The sequence below is a fragment of the Sciurus vulgaris genome, assembly GCF_902686455.1.
Source record: "Sciurus vulgaris genome assembly, chromosome: 2".
Lineage (NCBI taxonomy): Eukaryota > Metazoa > Chordata > Mammalia > Rodentia > Sciuridae > Sciurus > Sciurus vulgaris.
The window spans coordinates 64,319,712-64,334,148 of NC_136462.1; the positions used below are offsets into that span (position 1 = coordinate 64,319,712).

At 36.3% G+C, this 14,437-nt stretch overlaps 1 protein-coding gene across 2 annotated transcripts in view; it reads right to left on the reverse strand.

Annotated features, from left to right (window-relative positions):
• Window positions 1-14,437, reverse strand: part of TTC6 (tetratricopeptide repeat domain 6) — a 204,643-nt gene that overhangs the window by 49,965 nt on the left and 140,241 nt on the right. For both annotated transcript variants that reach the window (XM_079119380.1, XM_079119381.1), the window contains 3 exons: window positions 7,405-7,574; window positions 4,831-4,951; window positions 3,320-3,470 (listed from right to left, as the gene is read on the reverse strand). In XM_079119380.1, coding sequence (XP_078975506.1) covers window positions 3,320-3,470; window positions 4,831-4,951; window positions 7,405-7,574 — 442 coding nt within the window. The remainder of the gene's footprint in view (window positions 1-3,319; window positions 3,471-4,830; window positions 4,952-7,404; window positions 7,575-14,437) is intronic.

Genomic DNA, 14,437 nt, shown 5'->3' on the forward strand with positions numbered 1-14,437 from the left:
AGAAAATGGGATGTAGACAAGTAAAAAAAAAATGGTTATGATGCAAAGTTGGTTTTTCAGAATTATTTAGCTTTAATTTTGAAGAATAAACATACACATATATAATTTTACATTCCAGTTTGTGTGTGTGCTCCTTTTTCATTTAACTCTTTGTTTTTTTCCTCTATCAACCACAACACTTATTTCACCAAATTTCACCTGTTAATAAACTAGCAAGGAGAAGAAAGTAAAATAAAAAGTAAAAGTCAATTCCACTTAAGAATAAGAGAAGATGCTGGGTGCAGTGGCACAGGCCTGTAATCCCAGCAGAGCATTGCAAGTTCAGAGCCATCCTCAGCAACTTAGTGAGGCCCTAAGCAATTCAGCGAGACCCTGTCTCTAAATAAAATGTTAAAAAAGGGAAACTCTGGCTCAGTGGTTAAGCACCCCTGCATTCAATCTCTGGTACAAAAAAAAAAAAAAAAGAATAAGAGGAAAAGCAGTCTTTTACCAAAATTAAATTTAAATAAATAAATGAATGAAAATATAATAATGGTATAAAAAGATCTATTTAATATCAATATATTAAAAAAGATAAACATAAACTAAACTAAATTAAATAAACTAAATTAGTACATACCCGGGGACAAAATCAACTATCATGGTAGACATTACCAAAGGAGTACTACATAGTCACAGCAAAATTAACGTGAGACAACCATCACTCTTCTAACCATAATGACTGATGAAAAAGAAACCAGAATGTTCCAAATTAATTTGTACATGGAAGCAAACTGGGTCTGCAGAAAGAGTACAAACCATTTGGAAGAAATAGTGGGTAGGGTCAAAGAGGAAACCCAAAAAGAGCAGAAGTTTGAGATTCATTTAAACAAATTTGAGAATTTCTGTGGAACTTCAGGGCCACTGCTTCACAAGTAATTAATGCACCATCCAATCAAACATGCACATTGCTATACCTGTTCTACCAACTGTCTGTAGCTATGCATTGAGGAAACTCTGTTTTGGGACAGCTGGAGGTTCACTCTGAATTTACAAGCGTCCCTGGGGTTGGACCTCTCCAGGCAGTCTTAGATTATAATCCCAGGGAAGCTGAACCAACACAGTAGGAGAATGTATTCCTCTGCATACAAACACAGGGTTTGATTTATAATTGTGGGATCATATTGTACACACTTATACTCTTCTGAATCTTGCCTTTCTTACTCAAAAATAGCTCATGGAAATCCCTCATCAGTTCTCTTCTTTTCATGGACTGTTATATTGCACAGTGTTCACACACCACAATGCATTCACCCATTACTGTGCACAGATTGATTTTTGCCTCTCAGTTCAAAGAGTCTGAGTATACATCCTTTACCCCCTGCTACCATGCTGGTGCTTTGGTTTCTGTGTGTGTTCAAGGGAAACACCAGCTTCCCCAAATGGCCTAAGCTTCATTGATAAGGTTAGGTTAAGTAAAAACCCACACACTGCAAGTATGTCCATGTCTTCCCCAATAGGAGTCAAGGGCAAAATTTCCCTAGGGACAATACTGAACATGTGTCTTGGATCTTTTGCTTCTGTCATCCAGAAGGTAAGAATTTTGTATGGAACTCCAGTCACACGAGGCCCTGAGATGTAGGCAGTGGAGAGCACAGTCTCCTGACAGTTCTCAGTGGACATAAAGTGTGAGAAAGAAACAAGTCTTTGTTGTTTGAAATGGTGATTTTGAAGTTTTTTGTTTGTTTTTATTTTTTACCACAGCATAACCTAGCCTATCCAGACTGGAACCAGCTTATCTAGAGAACTTGTAGAAAACAGAGGGATTACATTTATTTTAAAATTTAACTTGTACAGAGTAGGAGAAAATATTTTCCACAAGCACTTCAGATACAGCACTAGTCTCCAAAATTTATAAAGAACTTATAAAACTTTACACCAAAAATACAAAGAACCCAATCAATAAATGGGCCAAGGAACTGGACAGAGCTTTACAGAAGAAGATACACAGGTGATCAACAAATATATGAAAAAGCATTCAACATCTGTAGTAATTAGAGAAATGCAAATTAAAACAACTCTAAGATTTCATCTTACTCCAATTAGAATGGCTATTTTCAAGAACACAAACATAATAGATGTTGGCATGGATGTGGGGAAAAAGGCACACTTATACTTCCCTGGTGGAGTTGCAAATTGGTGCAGCCACCCTGGAAAGCAGTATGGAGATTCCTCAGAAAACTTGGAATGGACCCACCTTTTGACCCAGTTATCCACTCCTTGGTTTATGCCCAACGGACTTAAAATTAGCATACTATAGTAAAGCAGCCACATCAATGTTTATAGCAGTTCAATTCACAAAAGCTAGATTATGGAACCAACCTAGATGCCCTTCAGTAGATAAATGGGTAAAGAAACTGTGGTATATATACACAATGGAATATTATTCAACCATAAAGAATAATAATATTATGACATTTGCGGATAAATGAATGGCATTGGAGAATATCATGCTAAGTGAAATAAGCCAATCCCCTAAAACCAAAGGCTGAATGTTTTTTCTGATGTGGATGATGATAGATAATGGGGATGGGGGAGTGGAAGGTAAGAGAAGAATAGAGGAACTTTAGATTAAGTAGAGGGAAAAGAGAGGGGGGCCCGGCAGAGGTATGAAAATGGTGGAATGAGACAGTCATCATTACCCTATGTACCTGTATGATTACATGAATGGTATGAATCTACATTGTGCACAACCATAGAAACAAAAAGTTGCACTCCATTTGTGTACAATGAATCAAAATGCAGTCTGTTAAAAAAAATAAAGAAAAAAAAGTAATTTCAAGTGTCAAAAAAAATTGAACAAAATTTACAGAAAAGTGTTAATGTTTAGATTATCATTCTACACAGATTCCATTCTATGAATCTACCCCCTCACCAGTACACCCATGCACAAAACATTAGAACAACAGATTTCAAAATGTCAGTAGTTATCCCTTGAGAATATGAACAGTTTTATTGCTTTTCATAAAACTTATTTGTTTATTTTTTCTTATTTGGATAAATATATTACCTATATAAAATACATATTGCTTTTAAAATAAGGAAAAAACAGATATGGTATTATTTTTAAAATGAAAGACAATAAAAATGCACACCTAATAAGAAGAGGCTTTGTGAGTAGGTAATCATAGTTAACTACATCTGCTTAACATTGATAGCTTATAAGCCCATTCACCTCTATAGTTAGCTAAAGAAAAGGATACATTAAAGCATTTAAAATTAATTGAACAGATAGCCATAACATTAAAATCTTTATTCAAAATCTTCAAACATTAAATACCTTATAATAGCCTTCTGCTCTACAAATATAGCTTTGAATACACAAAGGATTGATTTTAATAGCCTCAGAAAACCACCAAATGGCTTCATTGTAGTTGTTTAGGTGTAGCAGATATATGAGACCAATGTTTATATAAGCCAAAGTAACAGTTCTAGGAAAATAAGAAAATAAAATCTTGTTAGACATTTTTAATTATTCAAAATGTTCTGCAATTGTGAATGAACCTAAGGAAATACATACATCAATATATATCAGGTTTTTTAAATGTTTTACTAAAGAAACAGAAATTTAAAAATTTTATAAGTGCCCTTTATACAATCCTTGGAAAGGAGTTAACGATTGTAGAGACTATGCTAAGAACAGAATTCATGAAATCTCCTAGACTCTTAGCAATACTTTATTCCTCTTTGACTTAATCTTGAGTTATCTTGAATTTGAATTGCAAGTTCAAGTTTTCCTCAGTTCAAAAGTCTTTGTTTTAAGCCATGAGGATCAGTGATAAAATGGTTTGGTGGCTTGAGGTTAAAAATCCTCTCCACATTAGTGTCTACACAGCTTTTTTTCTATACCAAATAAATGTTGCTTCTCTCTCTTTGAATCAAATAATATTCAGTATAGAAATTATCTTAGACATTATCTTTTTCAATGCCTCTTTTAAAATAAGGAAACTACACATGCACAGAAGCCCTAACCCGTTACCTAGACACCACAGTTCCTACCACCCACTTTCTGACTCTTCGCACCAGAAAAGTCTTTTCTTTTCCTTCATGGCTCAAAAAGGTCCAAAAAAAAAAACGATTACAGTCATTATGGAACTATCCTCCATGATTTTCCAGAGTCAAGTTCAAAGTTCACCTTAGAGAGTTAAGTAAACAGTCTGCTAGTTGACATAAAATTAGCTTGATACATTACTCTTTCTGACAACTTCCATTTAATGAATGCTTCCTTGGAAAGAAAGGGAATTATTTAAATTTAAATTATTAAAATCTGTATTTTACAGCTGGCTCTCTGACTAATGTGTTTGATTTTCAATCTGTGTTCCTTCCTGAAACTATGCTCTAAATGTTATTGGCTTTTTCTTTTGCTCTACTAAAAAATGAAGTCAGTAGCTCAAAATAGAGGATTTCTTTCCATCGAGTTGTATTTTGTGCATAGCAATGATACATTAAGCAGAATATTTGTCATTATTTTAAATTGATGATGGTTTTCCAGGACCTTCTAAAAGTTCTAGCCTGGGTATTCTCCAACCCCTTCTAATAGCTTGTTGATTTATTATCTATGGACATAATTCTTTTCAAACCCATTCAACCTCTAAAATTTGCAAAGGCACCTAATGCAAACAATTCTTATTTTAGCAGTAGTCTAATTTTAGTGATATTCTAATTCTAGAATGATTTTATAATTGCCTCATATTCTAATAAGTTATCAATGATAAGGGGAAAATCCTTGTTCTTTTATTTAGATTTTTAAATTTTAAACAAAAGTGAAACCAGTTTGAAAAGAAAACATACCTTTCTAGAGTAATAACAGTTTCAAAGTCACAAATCGCCAGCCACCAAAGTTTTAGATGTACATACACTATGCCCCGATGTAGAAAACAACTAAAATTCTCATGGCCGTCATTTAAGAGAACTTAAAAATAAAAGAACATGTTTTATTCAGGTTCTGAACAATCATATCTGAGTTAAATTTTAGCCTAGACTCTTTCTATTGCTTATTCTTATTTAACATTACATAAAACAAAATGTATCTATGATGAGTGCATTTGGTGAGTAAAAAAATAGTATTGTACATAAAAATGCATTTGTTCATTAGTAACTATGTGACTATTAAGGATCACAAACACATTAAGGCTGGAAGAAATCCCAGTGGCAATCTAATAAAGTCCACTAACTTTCCGGGTAAGGAGATTAAGGTCCAAGGGGACCAGGTACATTGACCAGGGGCATGATGCAAGGCATTGGTAAAGTGGGCATAGAATATAACTCCAGCCAGAAGGGCACCATTACCCTTGACAACCTGCTATTATCACAAAGACACCATTTCTGGCCAAAGAACAGGCTCAGGTACTAACCCAGACCAGGACATATGACAGAAGTCAGTCTTACTCATAAACCAGGAGAGGCAGCTGCAAAGGAGCTCCTGCAAGGCAAGCAGAACCTGGAAATGAGGCAAGCAACTTGACTATGGAATCCCAGAAAGCAGAAACACACAGTAAAAAGAACCTCTTCTCAGAGCTGCCTGAGTGCTACTCTCATCAGTAACCAACCTAGAAGTCATCTCATGTCTCTGGCTTACTGGCTCCCCTTCACTTTAAAAAATACATTAGTGAGTTGGGTATGTTTTACACAAGGTTTGACACACATCTTCTAAGCTTCTCTAGCCCTTCCTGGTTTAGGAAGAAAGTTGCCCAAAATATTCACAGTCTGGGACATAAATATTCTCACTATCAAGTTTGGGGAAGGATAATCACTCTAAAACAATGGGGAAATTCTTAAGGAACAATATACTAAAGTTACTTTACCTCTCTATTCTTTGGCTTTAATATCAGTAAAATTTAGATGATACCCACCTACCTGATGTAATTGTTTGAATTGTCATTAAAATATTCCATATATAGTACTTAGAACAGTAATAAAATGCCCAATAAATGTTAGAAATTATTGTTATCATCCTAGAAAGTATCTTGAGGATCCTTTTTGGTTATGGATGATAAACTAGCCTATAGGAAAAGACTGAAGCCAAAATCAAGCTGGTCTACTCTGAACAATTAAATAATAGAGATTTTGAATTGCTGTGATAGTCTAGAAAGGGGAGGACTAAAGAACCGAAAGCTGGAAATGTGGGGGGGAAAGTCTTTAGAGAAAGACCAGAGAGAAATGGAGTCAGCCAGATGGCAGGTAGACAGGGCCAACAGAGCCAGGGAAACCTACAGAGATCTTTAAGTTATGTGTGCCACATTTATCCTCTGAACTCTGAACTGTTCTGAATTATGCATGATGTGTTTGTGCTGATGTTATTTTGGGACATGAAGGAAAGACGTAGGAAGAATCAAAGCAGAGGGAAGAATAGCCACAAGAAGTGAGCAGGCAAGCAATGTTGGAGAATCAGTTGTAAGCAGAAATTAGACTCAAAGATGATGAGCTCATTGAATAAGAATCTTCAGCATACCTTCCCAAGAGTCCTTAGACATAGAAGCCAGAGCACTGGACTCCTTTCAGCACGTAGGGGACAACAGGGCTATTTTATCTGAATATTAATGGAAAAGGTGACCTCAGGAGGCAAAAGGACTTAGAAAAATTCAAGCAACAATCATCTTAGATTTCATTCCCTATGAGAGTCTGGATATCTCTTCTTATTTTCCAGATTAAGAAAATCTAGAAATGATGGGATTCTACAATTTTGCATCCAGGTGTGCATAGTCATTGTTTGGAGTGTTGGGTTCTGGATGGATTTTCTGTTAGGATAGGCTCAATTCATGTCATTGGAGATGATATCATGGTCAAGAATTTGCTGGACACTTATAAACCAGGGATGCACTGACTGAGGATAAAGAAGAAATGATCAGTTTTGGCTATTAACACACTTTAGCTACTGAGAATACTCAAAAGCCTATTTTTAATTTAAGCATCAAAAACGTTGAATTTGAAAAATCCATGGACTGACTTAGAATAGGATCCAAATCACCAGGACAAGTGAATGCCATTTAAGCTGACTAGGAAATAGAATGGAGTTTCCAGAATATTCTCCAGAACTCAATTTACCAAAATATTTCTTTGATACAATAGTCTCCCCTTGTCATGTTTACAAACACACAGAAACATATATGCACACATTTATTCACACATATCTAAAGGACATATTAGAACACTTGTAGCTCAATCATTGTGGTCACCACACACAGAGGTATGTATACACACATATACAATAGTATATATCTAAAATATATTTAAATATATAAGTACATATATACTAGTATATAATATTATACATATTATATTAGTGAACCCACATCAGTATTCCCCTCTGTGAGAATAAGGTGCTGAACCTCAGATCAGATGATTATGTATGTGAAAGCCAAGTACCTGAAATGCTATAATCCTGTAGTGCTTTTAGAGGGTTAGTCTTTCTAAATAAGCAAGCTCGATAATAGAATGATAACCAGTTATTAGGATCTAAGTGAACTGCAATAGAAAAGTCCTCAGTTGCTTGTTTATAAAGATGCCTTTTAAAATTTGCTCTCCCTCGATGTATCCTAGAAAAGAAAAAAAATCATTTTAACACATATAGCAACATATACATTTCTCCCTTTGATAAACCTATTTAACTAATTTTATATTTGCATGACAATTTGCCATTATTCTCCTTGCTTTACAAGGGAGTTTAGTCATGTTCTTAATTGCATATGTACACATGTATTTATTTATAAATAAGGTACAATCTTTGTGTTCAAAATTACATGCTCACTAATTACATTCTATATCATAACTACATGCTTATTAATTTCATTTTATTTTTTACATTTGTGGGGTACAAAACTTCTGTGAACTCTTTTTAAAGAGTCTTTCCTAGTTATTGATCTATTCTGGTTATTTCTTGAGTGAAAGGCATGTCTCCTGCAGGAAGAGTTGAATTGGTTAGAGAAAAAGAGGCTAATTCAAGGTATTGTAAGATATTGCGGGGATTCAAAATGGCGGACTAGAGGGTGACTGCATCTCCCGTCATTCCAGAACCCAGGATTGAAGAAGGTGAGGCATTGAGAGACTCAGACCAACATAGAGCCACGGGGTGAGTCTCTCCTACTGGGTGAAGCTCGGCCCAAGCGGCAGGCCTAGACAGGGGCAGCTTCTTGGAGCAGAGCAGGGCAACTAGAGTCTTCCCCAAGCAGCCCTGCTCTCTCCGGCAGCAAGCTTGATCCACAGCCAGTTACTAGGAGGAGGCCTGCCCAGTGAGAGCTTTTCTGCACAGAACCAACCCCAAGCCCTGAACCCAGTGGCGGGCCCCAGCCTGCAGTCAGCTTCTGGGACCAAGGAAGGACAGGGAGAGGCTTTCCCCAAGCAGCCTGGCTCCCTCAGGCAGGGGCAGGCTCTGTCTATAGCCAGCTTCTAGGAGCAGGACGGTCCAGTGAGAGGATTTCCACGCAAAACCAGCCCCCAGCCCTGGACCAAGTAGTGGGCTAGGGGCAGCTTTCCTCGGAAGCACTGCATTATCAAGTTCCTCCAAGACTTCAGCCTACTGAAGGCTGGGAGGTGATATACTAGAAATCTACAGGGACACTACAAGCCAAAGAGGAAATCTGCAATATCTCAGAGTCCCACTGATATCTGACCAATATGAGAAAACAAGGGAAGAAAATGTCCCAAACAAACCTAGATACTATATCAATAAAACCCAATGACAGCGCAGCAGAAGAAATGTCAGAAAGGGAGTTCAGAATGTTGAAAACAAAGTTGACCAAACAGAGAAGATGGTAAGAAATCATGAACAGAATCTACAAGAATTATGGAATTTCATGAAAAGGCCAAATTTAAGAATTATTGGGATTGAGGAAGGCTTAGAGAAACAAACCAAAGGAATGAACAATCTATTCAATGAAATAATATCAGAAAATTTCCCAAATCAGAAGAATGAAATGGAAAACCAGGTACAAGAGGCTTATAGGATGCCAAATATACAAAATTACAACAGACCCACACCAAGGCACATTATAATGAAAATACCTAACATTCAAAATAAAGACAGAATTTTAAAGGCCGCGAGAGAAAAGAATCAAATTACATTCAGGGGGAAACCAATAAGAATATCAGCAGATTTTTCAGTCTAGACCCTAAAAGCTAGAAGGGCCTGGAACAACATTTTTCAAGCCCTGAAAGAAAATGGATGCCAGCCAAGAATCTTATACTCAGCAAAACTTACTTTCAGATCTGACGACAAAATAAAATCCTTCCATGATAAACAAAAGCTAAATGAATTTACAAAAAGAAAACCGGCATTACAGAACATTCTCAGCAAAATATTCCATGAGGAAGAGATGAAAAACAATGATGCAAATCAGCAATGGGAGGAACTAGCCTAAAGGAAAAGCCAAAAAAAGGAGAAACCTGATGCCGTCCAGCGGAGTCAATTTGGCACGGGAGACAAACGAGTGGCGAGGCTCTTGAATTTCGAACGGTCTATTGTTGATTCAGGAAACCTGGAAACACCAGTGCTCCGAGCTTGAGGAGAGCAGCTTATATCCCCTCCAGGAGGTGAAAGGTAGGACTGATGCCAATTACGCGAAGATTAGGCGAGGAGCTAGCTGTCCAATCATGGTAAAGGTCAAAAAAGCAGGCACGATCAGGAGCACTCAGGAACACATGTGCACGTGTTGTGTGTGTTGTGTGCATGGACTTAATTGAATATGGCCAATGATAAATCACCTGGGTGTGCTTATGTTAATCAACCTCCTCACCACTGATGTGATCAAAGCAACCTCTGGCTGGCTGCCAGGCGCCATCTTGGCGTAGTCCGCATGGCATAGCCCCCAACAGAAACCAAACCATATCAAAAAACAAATATGAGTCAAATGACTGGGAATACAAATCATATCACAATAATAACCCTGAATGTTAATGGCCTGAACTCATCAATCAAAAGACATAGACTGGCAGACTGGATTAAAAAGAAAAATCCAACAATATGCTGCCTGCAAGAGACTCATCTCATAGAGATATCCATAGACTAAACGTGAAAGGATGGGAAAAAACATTCCTTGCACACGGACACAGCAAAAAAGCTGGAGTATCCATCCTCATTTCAGATAATGTGGACTTCAAGCCAAAACTAGTCAGAAGGGATAAAGAAGGACATTATATACTGCTTAAGGGAAGCATAAAACAGCAAGACATAACAATCATAAATATCTATGCCCCAAACATTGGCTCATCCATGTACGTCAAACAAATCCTTCTCAATTCCAGAAATCAAATAGACCACAACACAATAATACTAGGCGATTTTAACACACCTCTCTCACCACTGGATAGATCTTCCAAACAAAAATTGAATAAAGAAACCATAGATCTTCAATAACACAATCAACAATTTAGACTTAACGGACATATATAGAATATACCATCCAACAAAGAATGAATACCCTTTCTTCTCAACAGCACATGGATCCTTCTCTAAAATAGACCATATTTTATGCCACAAAGCTACTGTTAGCAAATACAAGAAGATAGAGATACTACCTTGTATTCAATCAGATCATAATGGATTCAAATTAGAAATAAATGACAGAATAAAAAACAGAAACTTCTCCAATACCTGGAGATTAAATAATACACTATTATATGAAGAATGGAAAACAGAAGACATCAGGAGGGAAATAAAAAAATTCTTAGAAGTAAACGAGAACAAAGACACATCATATCAAAATCTTTGGGACACTATGAAAGCAGTACTTAGAGGAAGATTTACTTCATGGGGTGCATTCAATAAAAGAAATAGAAATCAACAAATAAACGACTTAACACTACAGCTCAAAGCCCTAGAAAAAGAAGAGCAGACCAACACCAAAAGTAGTAGAAGACAGGAAATAGTTAAATTCAGAGCTGAAATAAACGAAACTGAAACAAAAGAAACAATCGGAAAAATTAACGAAATAAATAGTTGGTTCTTTGAAAAAATAAACAAAATTGATAAACCCTTAGCCACACTAACAAAGAGAAAGAGGGAGAAAACTCAAATTACTAAAATTTGGAATAAACAAGGAAATATCACAACAGACACGAGTGAAATACAAAACATAATTAGAAGCTATTTTGAAAATCTATATTCCAACAAAACAGAAAACCTCGAAGACATCAACAAGTTTCTAGAGACATATGAATTACCTAAACTGAACATACACAACTTAAATAAATCAATTTCAAGCAATGAAATAGAAGAGGTCATCAAAAGCCTACCAACAAAGAAAAGTCTGGGACCAGATGGATTCTCAGCCGAGTTCTACAAAACCTTTAAAGAAGAGCTCATTCCAATACTCCTCAAAGTATTCCATGAAATAGAAGAGGAGGGGACCCTCCCAAATTCATTCTATGAAGCCAATATCACCCTGATATCACCTAAACCATAGAGAGACTCATCGAGGAAAGAAAATTTCAGACCAATATCCTTAATGAACATTGACGCAAAAATTCTCAACAAAATTTTAGCAAATCGCATACAAAAATATATAAAAAGATAGTGCCCCACGATCAAGTGAGTTTTATCCCAGAGATGCAAGGATGGTTCAACATCCAGAAATCAATAAATGTCATTCACCATATCAACAGACTTAAAGTTAAGAATCACATGATTATTTCGATAGATGCAGAAAAAGCATTTGATAAAATACAGCATCCCTTCATGCTCAAAACACTAGAAAAAATAGGGATAGTGGGAACATTCCTTAACATTGTAAAGGCCATCTATGCTAAGCCCATGGCCAATATCATTCTAAATGGTGAAAAACTGAAAGCATTCCCCCTAAAAACTGGAACAAGGCAGGGATGCCCTCTTTCACCACTTCTATTCAACGTCATCCTTGAAACTCTAGTCAGAGCAACTAGACAAACCAAAGAAATTAAAGGAATACGAATAGGAAAAGAAGAACTCAAACTATCCCTGTTCGCTGATGACATGATTATATATTTAGAGGAACCCAGAAATTCCACCAGAAAACTTTCAGAACTCATAAGTGAATTCCGTGAAGTAGCAGGTTACAAGATCAATGCTCATAAATCCAATGCATTTTTATACATAAGTGACGAATCTTCAGAAAGAGAAGTTAGGAAAATTACCCCATTCACAATAGCCTCAAAAAAAAATAAAATACTTTGGGAATCAATCACACGAAAGAGGTGAAAGACCTCTACAATGAGAACTACAGAACACTAAAGAAAGAAATTAAAGAAAATCTTAGAAGATGGAAAGATCTCCCATGTTCTTGGATAGGCAGAATTCATATTGTCAAAATGGCCATACTACCAAAAGTGCTATACAGATTCAATGCAATTCCAATTAAAATCTCAATGATGTACCTTACAGAAATAGAGCAAGCAATTATGAAATTCATCTGGAAGAATAAGAAACCCAGAATAGCTAAAGCAAGCCTTAGCAGAAAGAGTGAAGCAGGGGGTATCGCAATACCAGATCTTCAACTCTACTACAAAGCAATAGTAACAAAAATGGCATGGTACTGGTACCAAAATACACAGGTAGATCAATGGTACAGAATAGAGGACATGGACACAAACCCAAATAAATACAATTTTCTCATATTAGACAAAAGGGCCAAAAATACGCAATGGAGAAAAGATAGCCTCTTCAACAAATGGTGCTGGGAAAACTGGAAATCCGTATGCAACAGAATGAAACTAAACCCCTATCTCTCACCCTGCACAAAACTCAACTCAAAATGGATCAAGGACCTCGGAATCAGACCAGAGACCCTGTGTCTTATAGAAGAAAATGTAGGTCCAAACCTTCAACTTGTTGGCTTAGGATCAGACTTCCTTAACAGGACTCCCATAGCACAAGAAATAAAAGTTAGAATCAACTGGGATAGATTCAAACTAAAAAGTTTTCTCTCAGCAAAGGAAACTATCAGTAATGTGAAGAGAGAGCCTACAGAGTGGGAGAAAATCTTTGCCACTCATACTTCAGATAGAGCACTAATTTCCAGAATCTATAAAGAACTCAAAAAACTCTACTCCAAGAATACAAATAATCCAATCAACAAATGGGCTAAGGAAATGAACAGACACTTCACAGAAGAAGATCTACAAGCAATCAACAGATATATGAAAAATGTTCAACATCTCTAGTAATAAGAGAAATGCAAATCAAAACCACCCTAAGATTCCATCTCACCCAATTAGAATGGCAATTATCAAGAATACAAGCAACAACAGGTGTTGGCGAGGATGTGGGGAGAAAGGTACACTCATACATTGCTGGTGGGGCTGCAAATTAGTGCAGCCACTCTGGAAAGCAGTATGTAGATTCCTCAGAAAGCTTGGAATGGAACCACCATTAGACCCAGCTATCCCACTCCTTGGCCTATACCCATAGGACTTAAAATCAGCATACTACAGAGATACAGCCACATCAATGTTCACTGCTGCTCAATTCACCATAGCCAGATTGCGGAACCAACCTAGATGTCCTTCAATTGATGAATGGATAAAGAAACTATGGTATATATATACAATGGAATATTACTCCTCCATGAAGAATGATAAAATTATGGCATTTGCAGGCAAATGGATGAAATTGGAGAATATCATGCTAAGTGAGATAAGCCAATCTCAAAAAACCAAAGGATGAATGATCTCACTGATAAGCAGATGATGACATTTAATGGGGGGTAGGAGGGGTTAGTGTTAGGGTTAGGGTTAGGTTTAGGGTTAGGGTTAAGGAGGGTGGCAAAAATGGAGGAAGGAAGGACTCTGAATAGAGGGAAAAGAGGTGTGGGAGGAGTTTGGGGAAGAGAATAATAACAGAATGAATCAAACAACATTACTCTATGTAAATTTATGATTACACAAATGGTATGCCTTTACTCCATGTACAAACACAGAAACAACATGTATCCCATTTGTTTACAATAAAAAAAAACGATATTGTTGTCTTATTAGAGGGACTTCTCTGCCATTTTTAAGAACTTGGGACCACTGAAAGAAAATTGTTGAAACTAGAGATCATTATTATGTGATAATCAAATCTTATCACTCCCGAGCTTTGGCATAATATAACATCCGAGGTGTGAGTTGATGAGGCTCTGGAGTATCAAGGCAGTAGAAATAACAAACAAAGATGTAAAAGTCAGTATTATTAAATATTAGCATGGCTTAATGGCCTGCAACAGAGTATTATAAAAGGTTTACACTGTAAGAATTTGAATTAAGAATTACATATATAAAAATCATATATATAAAAAATATTAGCAACTATATATAAATAGTATTTTAGCAACAAATAACAATTAAAATAAATAACTGCAAAAATGGGATCCTACTTAGAATAAACTATAGTCCATATATGTATGTCAGTATACTCTAATATCATGTATATCTAAAAATTTTTTTAATT